The 17,494-nt window shown below is 34.3% G+C and overlaps 1 protein-coding gene across 1 annotated transcript in view; it reads right to left on the reverse strand.

Moving 5' to 3' along the window:
* LOC126882573 (uncharacterized) overlaps window positions 1–17,494 on the reverse strand; it is a 481,344-nt gene that overhangs the window by 237,564 nt on the left and 226,286 nt on the right. The window contains exon 6 of the mRNA XM_050647545.1: window positions 15,336–15,488. Within this exon, the coding sequence (XP_050503502.1) occupies window positions 15,336–15,488 (153 nt within the window). The remainder of the gene's footprint in view (window positions 1–15,335; window positions 15,489–17,494) is intronic.

A 17,494-nucleotide genomic window follows, 5' to 3' on the forward strand; every position in this document is an offset into this window, starting at 1 on the left:
TTTCACACGCTATCAATATGAAACTCAAAGATATGCGGCGCATCCCGAAATGCACTCTTTGTTGTACAATTTCAACCTCCCTGTCTTCCCATTGGGGGGTAAAAACCACTTTGTAACAAGCGCGTATCCAAGGAGGGGTGCAATGGAATGTCAGTTGCCCCCCCTGGAGACTTCGCCTGGTCTGTACTGACACTTTTTAAAGAAAGAGATAATTACAGTTGAAAATAACTGAATAACTGAAACATAAATACGGCAGAATTCCTTGGAATCGAAAATTATTAAAAGTATTTGGAACATTAAATGAAAAATTCCCACAATAAATATCTTTCTTACCATCTAATGCCAGAGACCAAATAACAATAATTGTCGCTGCTATGTTATGGTAATTTGTTTTCTAGAAAGATTTGTACTGTTCATTGTTGACCATGATCCATTCCCCATGAAGAGTGGAGTCACAGTATATAGAGGTTCCACAGTAAAACCACTCCTATGTCGGCGCTTTGATCTCAAGAAGTAATACCGGCAGTACGCAATTGGTAATTCACCACTGGTGGATGCGGGATTTCCCTGTTAAAATCCGTACGTTTATATGCGACTAGCAATGCGAGAGTGGGGCAAAAACGACTAAGAACATTGCGCGGTCGCCATGCGCGACTACAGATTTTACTTCCAATTTTTCGGAGAGTAGTTCTAGTGTCCCTCTTTATACTGTGGTGGAATTTTTCAGTTTCAAATTCTAATTCGTTACATTTTTGACGAATTTACCAAATTTTACATCCGCGGTGTTACTATGTGCTAAGTGTGGCTGATTTTGTGACCTTACTCCTAGCACTAATCCTCCCCTGTTTTAAATGTAGAAGGGTAGGGGTCTAGGACGTTTCATCGCCGCCAGTTCATCGCCGTGAGTTCATCGCTGCCAATTCATCGCCGGCCGATTCATCGCAGGCCGATTTATCGCCGGCCGATTCATCGCCAGTCATTTAATCACTAACTGATTAATTTCCGACGAATTTAGACATTTACATTTATTATTTATTTTTAATATTAATTAGGAATTCTAGGAAATGACCAAACCTAACCTAACCCAACCTAACACAACCAACCCCTCCTGGCAGATTTAAAAGAGTGGGGGCAGTACAAACGAATGAAGGGTGATACAATCCAGTACTAACGCAGTACAAACGAAATAGACTATTTTCGACGTTCAGATGGCAAAGAGTGCAGAGTAGAGGGTAGCATGTCACTGGCCCCCCAGGTCAATCTAGACGGGTAGGGGCGGTACAAACAAAATAAGGGCGATACAATCCGATACTAGCGTAGTACAAACGAACATACCCATCCCGGAACCCCAGATCGAAAAAGGGGGAATAGTATGTCACCAGCCCCTCCAGGCAGATTTAAAAGGGTGGGGGCAGTACAAACGAATGAAGGGTGATACAATCCAGTACTAACGCAGTACAAACGAAATAGCCTATTTTCGACGTTCAGATGGCAAAGAGTGCAGAGTAGAGGGTAGCATGTCACTGGCTCCCCCCAGGCCATTCTGGACGGGTGGGGGCGGTACAAACAAAATAAGGATACAATCCGATACTAACGCAGTACAATCAAACATACCCATCCCGGAACCCCAGATCAAAAAAGGGGGAATAGTATATCACCAGCCCCTCCAGATTTAAAAGGGTGGGGGCAGTACAAACGAATGAAGGGTGATACAATCCAGTACTAACGCATTACAAACAAAATAGCCTAGTTTCGACGTCAGATGGCAAAAAGTGCAGAGTATATGGGTAACATGTTACTGGCCCCCCAGGCCAATCTAGACGAGTGGGGGCATAACAAACAAAATAAGGGCGATACAATCTGATAATAAAGCAGTACAAACGAACATACCCATCCCGGAACACCAGCTCGAAAAAGGGAGATAGCATGTCACCAGCCCCTCCAGACAGATTTAAAAGGGTGGGGGCAGTACAAACAAAATAAGGGAGGTACAATCCGATACTAACGCTGTACAAACGAACAAGCCCATCCCGGACCCCCGCATCGAAAAAGGGGGGATAGCATGTCACCAGCCCCTCCAGGCAGATATAAAAGGGTGGGGGCAGTGCATACGAATGAAAGGGGGTACAATCCAGTACTAACGCAATACAAACGAATGAGCCCGGGGGGGGGGGCTGGTGACATGGACCTTGCTCAGGCTGAAGTCGTAACACCTGGTCCATCAGAAACAACAAAACGAAGGAGATTGTGTTGAATTTCTAGATTAATAAATGCATCATAATATTTGGATTAGGCCTACAGGGGAGACCACAACAAAAAAAGCGTCGTTTACTCTATCTCCAAGTGGTGTGGAAATGAGTATTTTTTTTAACTAACAACATTCATTCCGAACCTATCACCAGGTTCAGCAGTGGTACGAGAATGAAAATAATGCAGAACAGTGAGGATGGAAACGAAACAAAAATGGACTAAAATTCCTGTTACCAACCCTCTGCTCCAGAATCTTTATTGAAACTTATTTCTTGTAAGTGTAAAAAACGATGTCAGAAAGCCAGTGGATTCAGAAAAGCTGGAATAAAATGCTCCGTTTCATTCACAAATTGTAGTGGTACGACGAAGATGAGGAAACGGCGACTATTTTTGAATAAGCTTTCGATGAAATCAAAAATGAAGAGGCGTGTTATGAGTCTGACAGTCACATCGCAGATGCTGCCGACGAAACTTCATTCTGCGATGTCTCGATCGATGCTCAGACCGAAGAACACCTGGTCAATCAGGAATAACAAAACGAAGGAGATTGTGTTGAAATTCTAGTAATAAATGCATTATATGTGAATTAGGCCCTTAGGGGAGACCACAATAAAAAACCGCGCCGTTTACTCTACCTCCAAGAGGTGTGGAAATGAGTTTTTGAAACGTCTATTAAAATAAATGGAACATAACCTTAAGATAGTACCTAAGTACACAATTTGATCATAAATATATACACAAAATAACCTGGGTCTCTCCTGATGGGAAAACGAGAAACCAAATAGACCATGTTCTCATTGAAAGAAAACACAACATAGCAAGAAATTCCCAAACTTCCAAGAAAAGGAACACAACGGAAAAAATACCAATTGGAGCGGCTCCAAGATAAAGAGGTAGCACAAAGAACAGTGGGAGGGACAAACAAGAGATTGGAAAGAACCACGACGCGGAACATAGAAGAGGAATGGGAACTAATACAAGTAGCTCTGATAGAAGCGGCAGACCTTAGCATTGGGAAAGCAGAAAAAGAAAAGAGAGAACAATGGTTTGATAAGAAGAGCAAAAGAATTCTAGAGTAGAGAAACAACGCAAAAATGGAAAATATTAGAAACAACACAGAAAATAGTAAATATTATTATAAAGACAAAAGAAGAGAAGCTAAACGATTATGAAGGCAAAAGAAGAGAAAATCACTGGAAAAGCAACTAGAAATAATAGAAGAAAACTATGTCCAAAAAGAAGTTAAAAATTTTTATCAAGGAGTAAAAAAACACGAGGGACTCAAAATAAATGCACAATGTTTTGCATAAAAATAAAGATGGTATATTGCTGGGAGACAAGACAGAAAAATTGAATAGATGGGCAGAATACTTCGGAGAATTACTAAACGATAAAGACCAAACAGGAACAGATATGCAACAAAGATGGCAAGAAATCGAACAAAAACAAATACAAGAAGCGGAACCACAACAAACACGATCACCGACAGAACTGGAGATAATAACAGTAATAAAAGACCTAAAAAGTAATAAAAGTGCCGGAGAAAGCGGAGTGCCAGCAGAGATATTAAAGGTAGCAGGGAATATACTGCAGCAAAAAATAGCTCGACTTATAACGAAAATATGGGAAAAAGAAAAAATGCCGGAGCAATGGAACACAGCACTCATCTGCCCAATTCACAAGAAAGGTGATAAGACCATATGTGAAAATTACAGAGGAATCGCACTGTTAGAAGTGGTGTATAAGGTATTAGCAAAAATTATAAGAACTAGATTAAAAACTTATAAATCAGAGATAATAGGAGAATACCAGGATGGTTTTAGACAGGGAAGAAGAACAACCGATCAATTTTTTTTGCTAAAATTATTACAAAACAATAGTTATGAATAAAATCTAGGCTTGCATATGCTCTTTATCGATTTTAAACAGGCTTACGACTCCATCTCACGAAACGGGCTATAGGAAGCAATGGGAGCACTAGGAATTAGGAATATGTATCAGAGAAACTGATACGATTAGTTAAAATGACGTTAGGCCAACGGCATATTAAAATACAGTGATGAGCGCACTAATAACCGGCAAAATAGCGCAAAGGATGGAAAACATATTAAGTTGTGAGATAAACGAGATGAACCTAGTGGAGGTGTTAAATTTAGCGATAGTAACTTATAGATTGACATTATATTGATTGTTTCCCACCTTTAGCCGTATCAGACGAGTTTGAGAAATGCCATTGTCACAGTGACAGTTTTAGTTGAACATACTTCGCTGATACGTCTAAAGGTGGGAAACAATCAATATAATGGCAATCTATAAATTACTATCGCTAAATTTAACACCTCCTCTAGGTTCATCTCGTTTTATCTCAGAATTTAATATATTTCCCATCTTTTGCGCTATTTTGCCGGTTATTAGCGCGCTCGTCACTGTATACGTTGCGGCGCTCGTACGCCAAAAACGATTGCTTTGATGAAAAAAATTATAAATACATAAATTTTATGACATTTTTTCTAGTTTCATTTTTTACATAAATGTTTTTTTTTTCGTAAAATGCGTCGAAAAGGAAATATTTTAAAAAAACTGTTTTTATGCGCCTTTTTTCAATATGGCGACGCAAGCGGCGGAGATACGAGGTAGCAAAATTCAAATTCGAAAAGAGCATACCGAAATCCATAAAATTACTAATTTATCTCGACTAATAAAGTCCCGAAAAACATTCCAGGTAAAATTACCCAATGATTGGAGTATTAGGTCTAGATCCCGCGTATGAAAAAAAAAGTTGATTAATAGCAAGCTGAAAATTTGTTAATAGCTTAAGGGTGTCTAGTCGGACAAACTTTAATATATGGGAACATTGGAACAGGCGAAGTTTTATTTGTGGAACAGGCTAAAAATTTGGAACGGTCAGACTACAAAAACGTCACATGTATTTTGTCCGACAGAACTTCCAATGGATTTGTTACCCTTCCAATAAACTCTCATTCAAAAATCAGACTGCTATTTATCACCTGTCATAATTCCTGTCATTTGACATATTCTACGTGTTCCACCTATTATAATTCCCATTTGGTAATAAATAGCAGCCTGATTTTTGCATGAGAGTTTAATGAAAGGGTAACAAATCTATTGGAAGTTCGGTCGGACAAAATACATGTGACATTTTCGTGGTCTGTCCGTTCCAAATTTTTAACCTGTTCCACAATTAAAACTTCCCCTGTTCCAGTGTTCCTATATATCAAAGTTTGTCCGACTGGACACCCTTACGCTATTAACAAATTTTAAGCTTGCTATTATTTAACTTTTTTTTCATACGCGGGATCCAGACCTATATGTTACCAAAAAAGGAAACAAAGATGATTTGTTTTTTGAAAAATGATGATGAAAGATTTTCACCAACTTATTATCTGAGAAAATATTTTAACTTTAAAATAACCAGGTGCCTTCGATCTTATTAGGTCACCATAATTAATAGTATTTGAAATATAACTATGAAATATGATAAATCATATATCTCCACATGCTAAGTTTAAGTCGTCGATTAGTTAAATCCAATGTCTGCCCTTTAATCCCACATTTAATCATAACATTTTCATTAAATGAAAATGGATCTAATTTTGCTAATAATGGGTTTCAGTCACCTTTATCTCCCTCAAAATAGGTACCTAATCTATTAACAAACTATCTACATAAAAAATATTTTTATCGATCGACAACTAAACATGCCAAATAGTAAAATTCTTTTAAAATCACTTGATATATTCGAAAGACTAAAAATAAAACCAAATTAACCACTTATTTGATATTTGGATACAGACCTACTTTAACTTTTTTAAAAATCTGGTTTTGCTCCGTGTGACTAAAAAATCATAGGAGATACGAAAAAAATTATTTGGTAAAAAATTTAGGGTTTTTACAAAAATTTCGATTTAGTGCTAATTACTTTAGTATAAAAACTGTCAGAGATATCACTTCTTTAAGTTAGCAAGAATAGCGAAATAACGGAATAACGCAAGAATCACCGTTCTCTTTACCCTTTACCTTTTAAAAACTAAACATTTTGCATTGATGTGGTTTTATAGTCTTTCAAAGTTCCTTTAAAATCATTTTTTTTAATAGATACGGTTTTTAAAATCAACGGAGTTATTTTAAACAAACCAAACAACTTTTTTTTAATAATTGTGAGGCTTATACGAATTTGGGAGTAGATGTGAATGGGATCCTGGTATACTGACTACTCACTTTTCACAGTTGCTGGTTAAAAGCACTGCTGTAAAATTTACATTGTTTGTACCTACATTAAATGCTTTGGATGAGCCAATGAAAACAATTTATTACCAAATTCAAATTTGGCTAGGCGATAAATCTTTCAATCCAATTGATTCTGGATGGAATGATGGTAATGGATATTTACAGCTCACATAAATGCATATGGGAATGCACTTATGCAACTGAAAAAAAGGATGCAGATCGTCATGCGCCTGCAATAGATCAGGCTATTTTGTAACGCGACATGTGGGGGATGTGCAGGTATGTCAAAACAGTGTTCTAATCTCTGATAAAGACGAGGAACGAACGAATGACAGTGGCGACAGTGATATGTGCAGATTAGAATAAGTTAGTGAAATGATTGTTTTTGCGACATGTTTTTTAAGTCTAAATTTTTTTTACATATTTTACTATACCGGGTGGACCAAAAGTCAATTAACGCTATCAAAAAAAGTCACGCGCAAGTTTGCGGCGTCGCCAAGAAAATATATCATGCTCTGTGAAGGAACTTGCAAATAATCCAAAGTTACAAGGTATTCGATATTTTCAGCAAGACAATGCACCGCCTCATTACGGATTGCAAGTTCGTGAGTTTCTAAATAACCAGTTTAGTGATTGGATAGGGAGAAGAGACACAATTGAATAGCCCGCGCGTTTGCCAGATTTGATGCCCTGTGATTTTGCTTTGTGGGGAGTAATTAGATAAAGTTTTTGCCAATTTGAAGTTCTCCGTGTCAACTTGGAAGTCTGTAGAAAGATTTGTTTCACTGCCTAAAACGTTGCCAAAAATATATTGATGAAGGTGGTTTACATTTTGAACATAAAATGTAAAGCATGCACTTCTTTTTACCTACTTATTTACAATACACAATAAATAATAAACTTCTTGTTTACTTCAGTTATTTTTGTTTTAGTCCTTAGCTACCCCATCATACACCCCTTCCCCTACCGTTTTGAAATCGGTAACTGAACGGTCCTTTTGATACATGCCTTTAAGCAGAAGCTATTTGTACTGACTTGCGCAGTTAGGATTGTTTTCATTTTTACTGGTCACTGCTATGAGATCAGCTGATGATTCAATAATAGAATAATCCACAATCCATGCTATTAGTACCTGCGAATCTTGATTTCCGTTTAAATAATTATTAATTCTTTTTTTTTCAAATTAATCTTAAAAATATGGATAATTTGTTTTATTTTTTTCATACATGACAGCGATTTTATGTCAGATCTGTCAGATTCTGAGCAAGATTTTGAAGTTGAAGTGATGTTTCATGAACATATTAGAAATCATCCATTTCTAACCATCTAGCAAACTACTAGTGGTACTCGTATTGAAAATAGCTCAGGCGCAACTCGAACTTGAAATGGTACACAAATACGTTCCAAGAGGGTAACGTACCGGTAATCGATTCGGGATCGACAGAAAACCGTTCAAGGGCGATTCTGCGCATTAAAACAGTCCAATCGATTTCGTGACGGTTCAAGGGATCGTACAAATGTGTCGTCTTGGAACGAACCTAACATCATCGACATCGCCACCATCAAATTTGAAGTCTGTGTCAACTTCTGAATCTGGGCCCGGATTACGTACACTCGATACGCATCGTATCCGCCATGTTTTCCCATAAGGCGCTACAGTAAAACGTGGCGGCTACGATGCGTATCGAGTGTACGTAATCCGGGCCCTGGTTTTTCCCGCCTCTGTTGCAATTTCAACGATTTCATCATCTGTCAACAATGGATAGCTGTTTGCGTCCTCACCACAAATTAACCATTTAATATGACATAACCAATATGTCATCTTTAGGCCACGAAAACAAAACAGTTAATTCAGCCTTAAAAATATGGTGATAGGGTGATAGCATAACTGTACATTTCGTTTGGCTTATCGGCTCAAACAAAGCAATGCTCAAAGCAAGTGAATTTATGACATATTTTTTACTTATGTAGTCAATGGAACTTATTTACGGACCCTGATGGTTAACAGAGGTGACGGTTAATGGAGAGACGGATAGTCGAGGTCACACTGTAATCTAATTCCACTGCCTCATGTATTTATATAAATATGTAACAACCAATATTTTATACAATTTCTGTATAAAATACAAAAGTCACAGTACCAATTTTGCCGATATTAACTTTCCTAGAACTCAATAGATAAATACTTAAGCCGCTTAACAATGGGAGCGAACTAGGTTATGGTTTTCGGAGCCTAGTATGTAATTAAGAGGGTTTTTTGACCACGGGAGCGAACTAGTGTGCTCCGCTCATTTTAACTAGATGGTGATGCAAGACTTTCAAGGGACACTTGTTTACTAGTTTTTAGCAGCTGGTTCGAGGATTTGATATAACCTGTTTATTTAGTTGAGTGTTTTATGTGATGGTGTTTATTATTTATGGTAAAAATGGATCTCAGGTTTGAGTAAGTACATCTTTACTATTCTTTTGTTTATTATATTTTGTTTAAAGTGTTTTCAATTGATAATCAATTAATGTTTTTTCTTATTGGGAATATAAATTTTTAGAAATTTTACCCTGGATTTTGTAAAAAATGGCTTTAATTTTTGGTGTTACATATATGTAACGCTAGGAACATATGGGAGAAAAAATCGGAACTTTTAAAATTGTAACGTATTTTTTGTTCCAGAAAATGGGTTTCTCTTCAAGAAGCGCTGGAGATGATTGATGCCGTTGAAACTTTAGACGTTGATGCTATGTACATACATACATATAGGTACTGAACCCCCAGAATTGAATGTGCTTACAGACGAGGAGTCTGGTGATGAGGAATATAATGATTTTAACAGGATCTCCGAGAGTATTCTTCGAGCACCTGTTGAACTTGTGTTACGAAAGAGTGAAAGAGATTCCGAAATATTTGTTGATATTAACGAGGCTCAGCTATCCAGATCATCGACAAAAGCTAAAAAACTAATGAAAGAAAAGTTGAAGCTGATCTTTTGGACCAGAATATAGCTAGATACCAAGTAGGAATTTGCTCTAAAAAATAGTGCTGGACATAACTATGGACAAAATGGTCTATTTACATTGATGCTGGACATAACTGGACATAATAGATGATATGATCCTATACCACAACTAGAATTTCGAAGGTATCTAGTAACATCGTATCTTACGAAGTATGATACCAAACCAAAAGATACAGGCAGGCCATCTTCGTTCAAAGTAGTCGTAGATATAAGATATGATAAGATTGATCATCTCCTGACCTATATTCCTGATAAGGAAATTAGACTTTTGCAGATGAATGCTGTAGTTCATATGTGCGTACCATGTGTTGGAAGTGCAATGTGGGAGTGTGCATCAAGTGCAACATAGATTTTCATTCACAATAACTTGATTATGATTTTTCATTGATATGTGCAGATTAGAATAAGTTAGTGAAATGATTGTTTTTGCGACATGTTTTTTAAGTCTAAATTTTTTTTACATATTTTACTATACCGGGTGGACCAAAAGTCAATTAACGCTATCAAAAAAAGTCACGCGCAAGTTTGCGGCGTCGCCAAGAAAATATATCATGCTCTGTGAAGGAACTTGCAAATAATCCAAAATTACAAGGTATTCGATATTTTCAGCAAGACGGTGCACCGCCTCATTACGGATTGCAAGTTCGTGAGTTTCTAAATAACCAGTTTAGTGATTGGATAGGGAGAAGAGACACAATTGAATAGCCCGCGCGTTTGCCAGATTTGATGCCCTGTGATTTTGCTTTGTGGGGAGTAATTAGATAAAGTTTTTGCCAATTTGAAGTTCTCCGTGTCAACTTGGAAGTCTGTAGAAAGATTTGTTTCACTGCCTAAAACGTTGCCAAAAATATATTGATGAAGGTGGTTTACATTTTGAACATAAAATGTAAAGCATGCACTTCTTTTTACCTACTTATTTACAATACACAATAAATAATAAACTTCTTGTTTACTTCAGTTATTTTTGTTTTAGTCCAGGGCGCATCTGTTTTGAGATGGACGTTGAGAGGTGACTCAAATTTTTTTGCAGAAATTGCTTGAAAATAACTCAAATAATAATATTTGAATTATCCTCCCACTCAAAATGGTCCGGAACATTGTTTAAATAATCAAAATGTCAAAATATGAAGGAACAATTCGATTTTTTATTGGTTTTTTCATTATAACTTTAAAACTGTTCATTTCTGAGAAAAGTTGTATGGACATAAAAGTTGCGTAATTAAATTTCCTACAAAATAGAATTGGTTACATATTTAAAAAATAGACACCCTTGTTGCAAAATGGCAATAATTCCGATTAAAACCATACAAAAACAAGTATTTGCATTTTACGTTTTTCAACCATTTGTGCTACACTTAGGACCTTCATATTTCACCCAGAAAAATTTTATGATATAGTAAAACAGCACTGTAAATTTCATTAAGATCAGTTTAATAGATTTTGCAAAATAAATTTTGTAATCCAGCTTTCGCAAAAAAAATTCATTTTTTTAAATGTTGCAGGACTGAAAATAAAGCAGATAGCAAATTGAATTTTTTTTGCTTATAGAAGTGTACTGTTCCTTTCATTTGCAATTTGCAAAATTTAAATCGATTAATTACCACGGCGTTAGGATTTTTTTAAATAAACATTAATTTTTGGTGCTACGCGCAGGACAGCGGTGTTCGATTCACACAAGCTGATTTCCACCAAAATTTCTTCCAATCTTTATCTAATATATTATTTTCTTACTCTACATTTTGTTATATTTTAATATTTTAATTCCACAAAAATGAAACTAATTTTATAATTGTTTGTGAAATATTGTTTAATATATATATCAATCGGTTTTAAAACGTCTTGCGACGTTGTCCGATGCCTAATTTCCATGACACTCTATCATCCCATTGGCCCTCTCTAAGATCTCTTGCGCTCATCGCCTTCGTTATTCCCTCTCTCCAAGATTTCTTGGGTCTTCCTCTCTTTCTGCGGTTTGGTGGTACCCATTGCATAATTATTTTAGGGACTCTTGAGTTATCCATCCTCTGGACGTGTCCGTACCATATCAGCTGTTTTCTTTCTATGTCTGTTGTTAGAGAGCCGTCAACCCCCATTCGCTGTTTAAACAATTGCATATGTTTAAAAATAATAAACTTTTATTCTCTAAGTTAAAATATACGAACAAAAAAAGTTTTTGCCAAAAAAGTGTTATTTCTAAGGATAGAGTATGTGTTTTTATTTTGCAATAAACAAATTTATTTATTTATATCGAAATGTAATAAAAATTAAAATGTATCAATCATTATCAAAGGTCACTGGAATGCCCAATCAGAGCAAACTATTCGCTGTCCTGCGCGTAGCACCAATAATTAAGGTTTATTTAAAAAAATTCCTGACGCCGTGGTAGTTAATCGATTTTAGTTTTGCAAAGTGCAAATGAAAGATACAGTACACTTCTATAAGCAAAAAAAAATTTCAACTTGCTATCTTCTTTATTTTTAGTCCTGTAACATTAAAAAAAAATGAATTTTTTTGAGAAAGCTGGATTGCAAAATTTATTTTACAAAATCTATTTAACCGATCTTAATACAATTAACAGTATTGTTTTACTGTATCATATAGTTTTTCTGGGTGAAATATGAAGGTCCTAAGTGTAGCATAAATGGTTGAAAAACGTAAAATTCGAATACTTGTTTTTGTATGGCTTTTTCGCAATTATTGCTATTTTGCAACAACTATATTGTGGGAATTACGCAACTTTTATATCAGTACACCTTTTCTCGGAAATGAATACCTTCAAAGTTATAATCAAAATACGAAGAAAAAAATCGAATTTTTTCTTCATTTTTTGACATTTTGATTATTTAAACAATGTTCCGGACCTTTTTGAGAGGAAGGATAACTTAAATGTTATTATTTGAGTTATTTTAAAGCAATTTCTGCAAAAAAATTTGAGTCACCTCCCAACGTCCAAATGTACTAATATTTTTACAGATGCGCCCTGGTCTACTTGTATTAATACACAAAACTGTTAACTAACTTTTGGTCCACCCGGCATATATTATCTTTTACATAAATTTTATTATTTTTTTGCAAATATAACTTTTTTCTCTACTTTTATATTTTCCATTATGAGGGGTAGCTTTAAGGGATGTAAAATTAAGAAAAGATATTTTTATTGTAAATAACAACAATGTATTAATAGCATATACAGTAGGAAAAATGAAAGAATACCCATGAACGAACATATAAAACACGCTGTAATTTCCTGTCACCGTGTCACAAAGAAAATTGCCCAGCGCAAGTACATGTAATAATAATTATTTTTCTTTGTGACACGGTGACAGGAAAATACAGCGTGTTTTATATGTTCGTTCATGGGTATTCTTTCATTTTTCCGACTTTAAATAAAGATTAGTATAAATTAATAATGGTATATTCAAATATATCTCTTACATTTTTTTATTTTATAAAGATAGGAGGTAATTTTAAGGGTTGAAAAATAAAAAAAAACATTGACCAAAAATTAATATATAAAATTGATTTAAATTAGATATCAAATTAATTAGAAATATAAATAAACAACATTTTTACGCATTTTATTATCAAAGGGGCCAACTACACACACCGGCAAAATTAAAAGAACGCCTTAAACAAGGGATATGTTTGATGTCTCGGATTTCCTAAACCAGTTGTTCGATTTGAATGAGATTTTATTATATTATAGCCTTACTATTTAAGAATATCGTTGTAACAATATTTTTGCCAATAGACAGGCAAATGTCATTTTATACCGGGTGTAACAATCATACTTTGTTTTTCCTTTAAAGTTTGGAACATCCTGTGAAATATTCTACCACATATAAAATATTGAAATTAAAACTCAATTGTAGCCTTATGCTTTCTTAACATTTTCTTTTTTCATTAATTTGCTTATGTTGGATAATAAAAAAGTTAGGTACTTTTTAAATTTTTTATGAATTTTTATATTTTGCTTGTGGTCGAAATCAGAATTAATAAAAATATATTTCTGACATTGACATACAAACTTAAAACTCGTAAAAATAACATCAAAGAATTTATTACAGTAAATGTACCGGAAATACGGCGATACCGTTTAATTTTCAGGGGCAACTCCGAATTGCATGAAAATTTGGCTTCAGGTTCTACTTACCCTCCACTTCAAAGTTGAACTTGTGCCGTTGGTTGCTTTTAGTTTGGGAGTGAGAGTCGCTCCTTCTCTGGGGTGAAAAACACGCGTTTAAAATAAGTCCGGAAATGGATAAATTATCTAATTCTAAGTAACTGTCGTTCTATAGAGTTTTTTAAGTAAGTCAATACTTTTCGAGTTATTTGCAATTAAAAATTTTTATTTTCCGACAAAAAAACACGTTTTCAGGCGGTTTTTTGCAAATAACTCAAAAGTTAAGTAATGTATCGAAAAAATATTCCTAGCAAAAATGTAACATAGAAAAAAAAAGGAAAAAAGTTGTGTATTCGTGAAGCTATAGACCCAGCAAAAGCAAAGTTGTAGTTCATGAAAAATACGCTTTTATTCGTCAAATTCTAAATTGGATATTTGAATGTGATATAACCAAAAAATAAAGCACTTTTCGGAAAAACCCCTTAATATTTAAAGTGTTTACAAAAAGCTTTATTTTCATTTTTTACAAAAGTATGTAGTATTAAAACTAAGCGAGTTACGCTCAAAATAAATTAGGCCCCCTTTTTTTGGCAAAAAAGGATCGTGAAAATCTACCCCTGTTTAACAGCCCAAATAGATTTTTTGCTTATGTATTTTTTATAATATGCTCTGTGCGTTTCACTGGTTTAAAGTGCTTAATTTTAATGTTATAGTTGAAAAGGCTTGAACGAGTTGCTAATCACGAGTGTATGCAAACTTTGAACAGGAACAGCCATATCTTAACCAATTTTTGTCTTACATTAAAGCAAAATAAAACTATCATATTTATAAAAGAAAAAACTACATTTGTTTATTCTTTTAGATTTTTCGTATCACTAATAGGTACACATTTTTCCAAAATTTTTAGAAACATTTTTTTTACTATAAAACCAAATTTTTTTAAATAAGCACTTCGAACCAGTCTAACTTACAGATCGTGGTAACGATTAATTTTATTTAGGGTCCTAAATAGGGGGAGATTTTTACGATTTTCTTTACCCAAAAAAGGGGCCAACTTTATTTTGAGCGTAACTTATTTAGTTTTGATGCTATAAACTTTTACACAAATAAAAATACACCATTTTTAAACACTAAAAATTTAATAAATTTTTCCCCAAAATTGCTTAATTTTTTTGTTATTTCACATTGAAATATTAGATTTTGGATTTGACAAATAAGAACGTATTTTTCATGAGCTTCAACTTTGCTTTTACTGGTACTTAAGAGACTTTATTAATACACCGTATTTTTCGTTTTTTATAAGCTACATTTTTGCTAAGAACATGTTTTTCGATAAAATATTTACTTTTTTAGTTATTTCCGAAAAACCGACTTAATTTTTTTTTTCGAAAAATAAACATTTTCAATCACAAATAACTCGAAAAGTATTGACTTACTTAGAAAACTCAATAAAACGAAAGTTGCTTAGAAATATTCAATTTATCCATTTCCGGACTTATTTTAAACGCGCGTTTTTCACTCCCAAGGAGGGATGACTGTCATCTCCCCCAAATTAAAAGCAACCAACGACTCAAGTTCAACTTTTGAAGTGGAGGGTAAGTAGAGTATAAATCCAAATTTTCATGCAATTCGGAGTTGAACCTAAAAATTACACTCCAAAATGGTTACTTACTGGGCTAATTTGGAATTTTTAGGTTACTTACCCGAAAACCTTCCGCTTCCGATAGTAAAAAATAGAAACATCCAAACCAATGAGCAAGTATCAAAAGAATATGAATTAGATTTATCACTCTCCATAAATTCGGCCAAACAGTTCTGGATTCTACCATATAATAATAATTAACGGCACGGTATACCTGTAAGAAGAAGAAAAGGGAGTTATATAAACTAAAAATGGTTTACTTGAAAGAGATGGTGTGAGATAAGAAATTCTTCTTCTTCTTCTTCTTCTTGTTCTTCTTCTTCTTCTACTTCTTCTCGTTCTTCTTCTTCTTCTTCTTCTTCTTCTTCTTCTTCTTCGTCTGCTTTATAAGCAATTCTGATTGCTCATTTGCGGATTGATATATCTATGGAAGGTTGTTCCTCCACCTTTGGCGTGGTCGGCCAATATTTTTGCTACCGATTGGGGATTTATTTCTTGCTATTTTAACCACACTGCCTGCATTCTGTTTATATGGTTATTCTATTCTTTTTTTTTTTTCTATTTAGTGTCCATTCGTTTATACACTGCACGTTACATTTTCTTCTAATGTCTTCACTAATCTTTAGATCTCTCAGCGTATTTCCGGTAATTTTTCTCAGTACTCTAACTTATGCCGTTTCCTGTAGTTAACTATTTATATGGAAAATAAGCCACAATTAAATTGAAAAAAATAATTTTATTAACGTTTCGACGCCCAAATCGGGTGTCGTTGTCAAAATACAAAATACTACTAAATTAAACCAAAATGTTAATGTAATCTTACTCATTTAAATCGGCAATTCAGATATATATTATACATTTTAAAGTAGAAAACTTTAAAATGATATTGCCAATATTCCTGAGTTGCGTTCCTTTGGGACGACTTTACTGAAAAATAGTTAATTCCAGTACATGAAATCAACCCCAACTCAAGAATATCCTCCACAAAAAATCATAGCATGTAATCTGTCTTTAAAAAGACAACCAAATGCAACGGTAACAGTAAAATTCTCGCGTTAGAGATTTCATAGTAAATCACGAGGGAAAACCAGGAAAAAACTTCGTGCTACTATGCCAACATCGTAAGTATTTGGTCTTACATTTAGTTTACTCTCAAAACTAATACCAAATTCTGACTTTAATATATAATATATAAATATGTTGTTTAAATTATAAATAATATTATTAATACATAGATATTTAAGTAATACTAAAATATAAAATATGCACTCACTCGATATGTTATTGACTTACTAATCGTGGTATTTTCTTTCTATTGACTTCCTCTTTAAGTATGGATAACCATATCCTACTGCATTCTATCGAGGAATTTGCGACACAATTGGTTTCATTTAGCATAATTAGGGCCAATTTCTCACATCGAGTTCAACTCCACTTTACCTGAACTTCTAGTAAACGTCAGTTTAAACTCAAAATCGTCTTTCTTAATTCGCACGTTCAACCGATGGCAGTTTAAACTTGAACGATGCTTGAACGGTGGAATTCGGCCGTTCAAAGATTTCAGAACTCAGTTCAGATGATTTCATGGACTACGCATGCGTTGTATTAACACGAAACGCTGTCATATAAATATATCCTATTTTATTATATTAAGCCTAACGATAAATGATAACATTATTTTTGTTTTTATAATATTTATTTATAATTATTAAAATGACTATTTGACTATAAATACTTTATTCAAAAACAGCATAAAAAGGTTATTCAAAATGGCGACAGTTTTTTACCTTTTGCCATCTATTGGCATTTCTCGAAAGCTGTAGAACGAGCGCTGACATGAACGAGCAATGAGAAATGCAATCCCAACAAAACCGTAGATCACCGGTGAACCTGGTTCAAGTGAACCATAGATTACCGCAGGTATGAGAAATCGACCCTTAGAGCCGCTTCTTTGATTTTTCTCTTTTTATTATCTGTTTCTTTCAGGACTATACTTGAATCTCTCCACTGAACTCTATGTTCATTACCTAATGCGTGTTGGCATATTTGAGATCTATCAAATTCTGTATTTTTAATATAAGACTGGTGTTCACTTATTTTTTTCTGGTTTTCCCTCGTGATTTACTATGGAATCTCTAACGCGAGAATTTTACTGTCACCGTTACATTTGGTTGTGTTTTTAAAGATAGATCACATGCTATGATTATTTTGTGGCGGATA

The sequence above is a fragment of the Diabrotica virgifera genome, chromosome 3, assembly GCF_917563875.1.
Source record: "Diabrotica virgifera virgifera chromosome 3, PGI_DIABVI_V3a".
NCBI lineage: Eukaryota > Metazoa > Arthropoda > Insecta > Coleoptera > Chrysomelidae > Diabrotica > Diabrotica virgifera.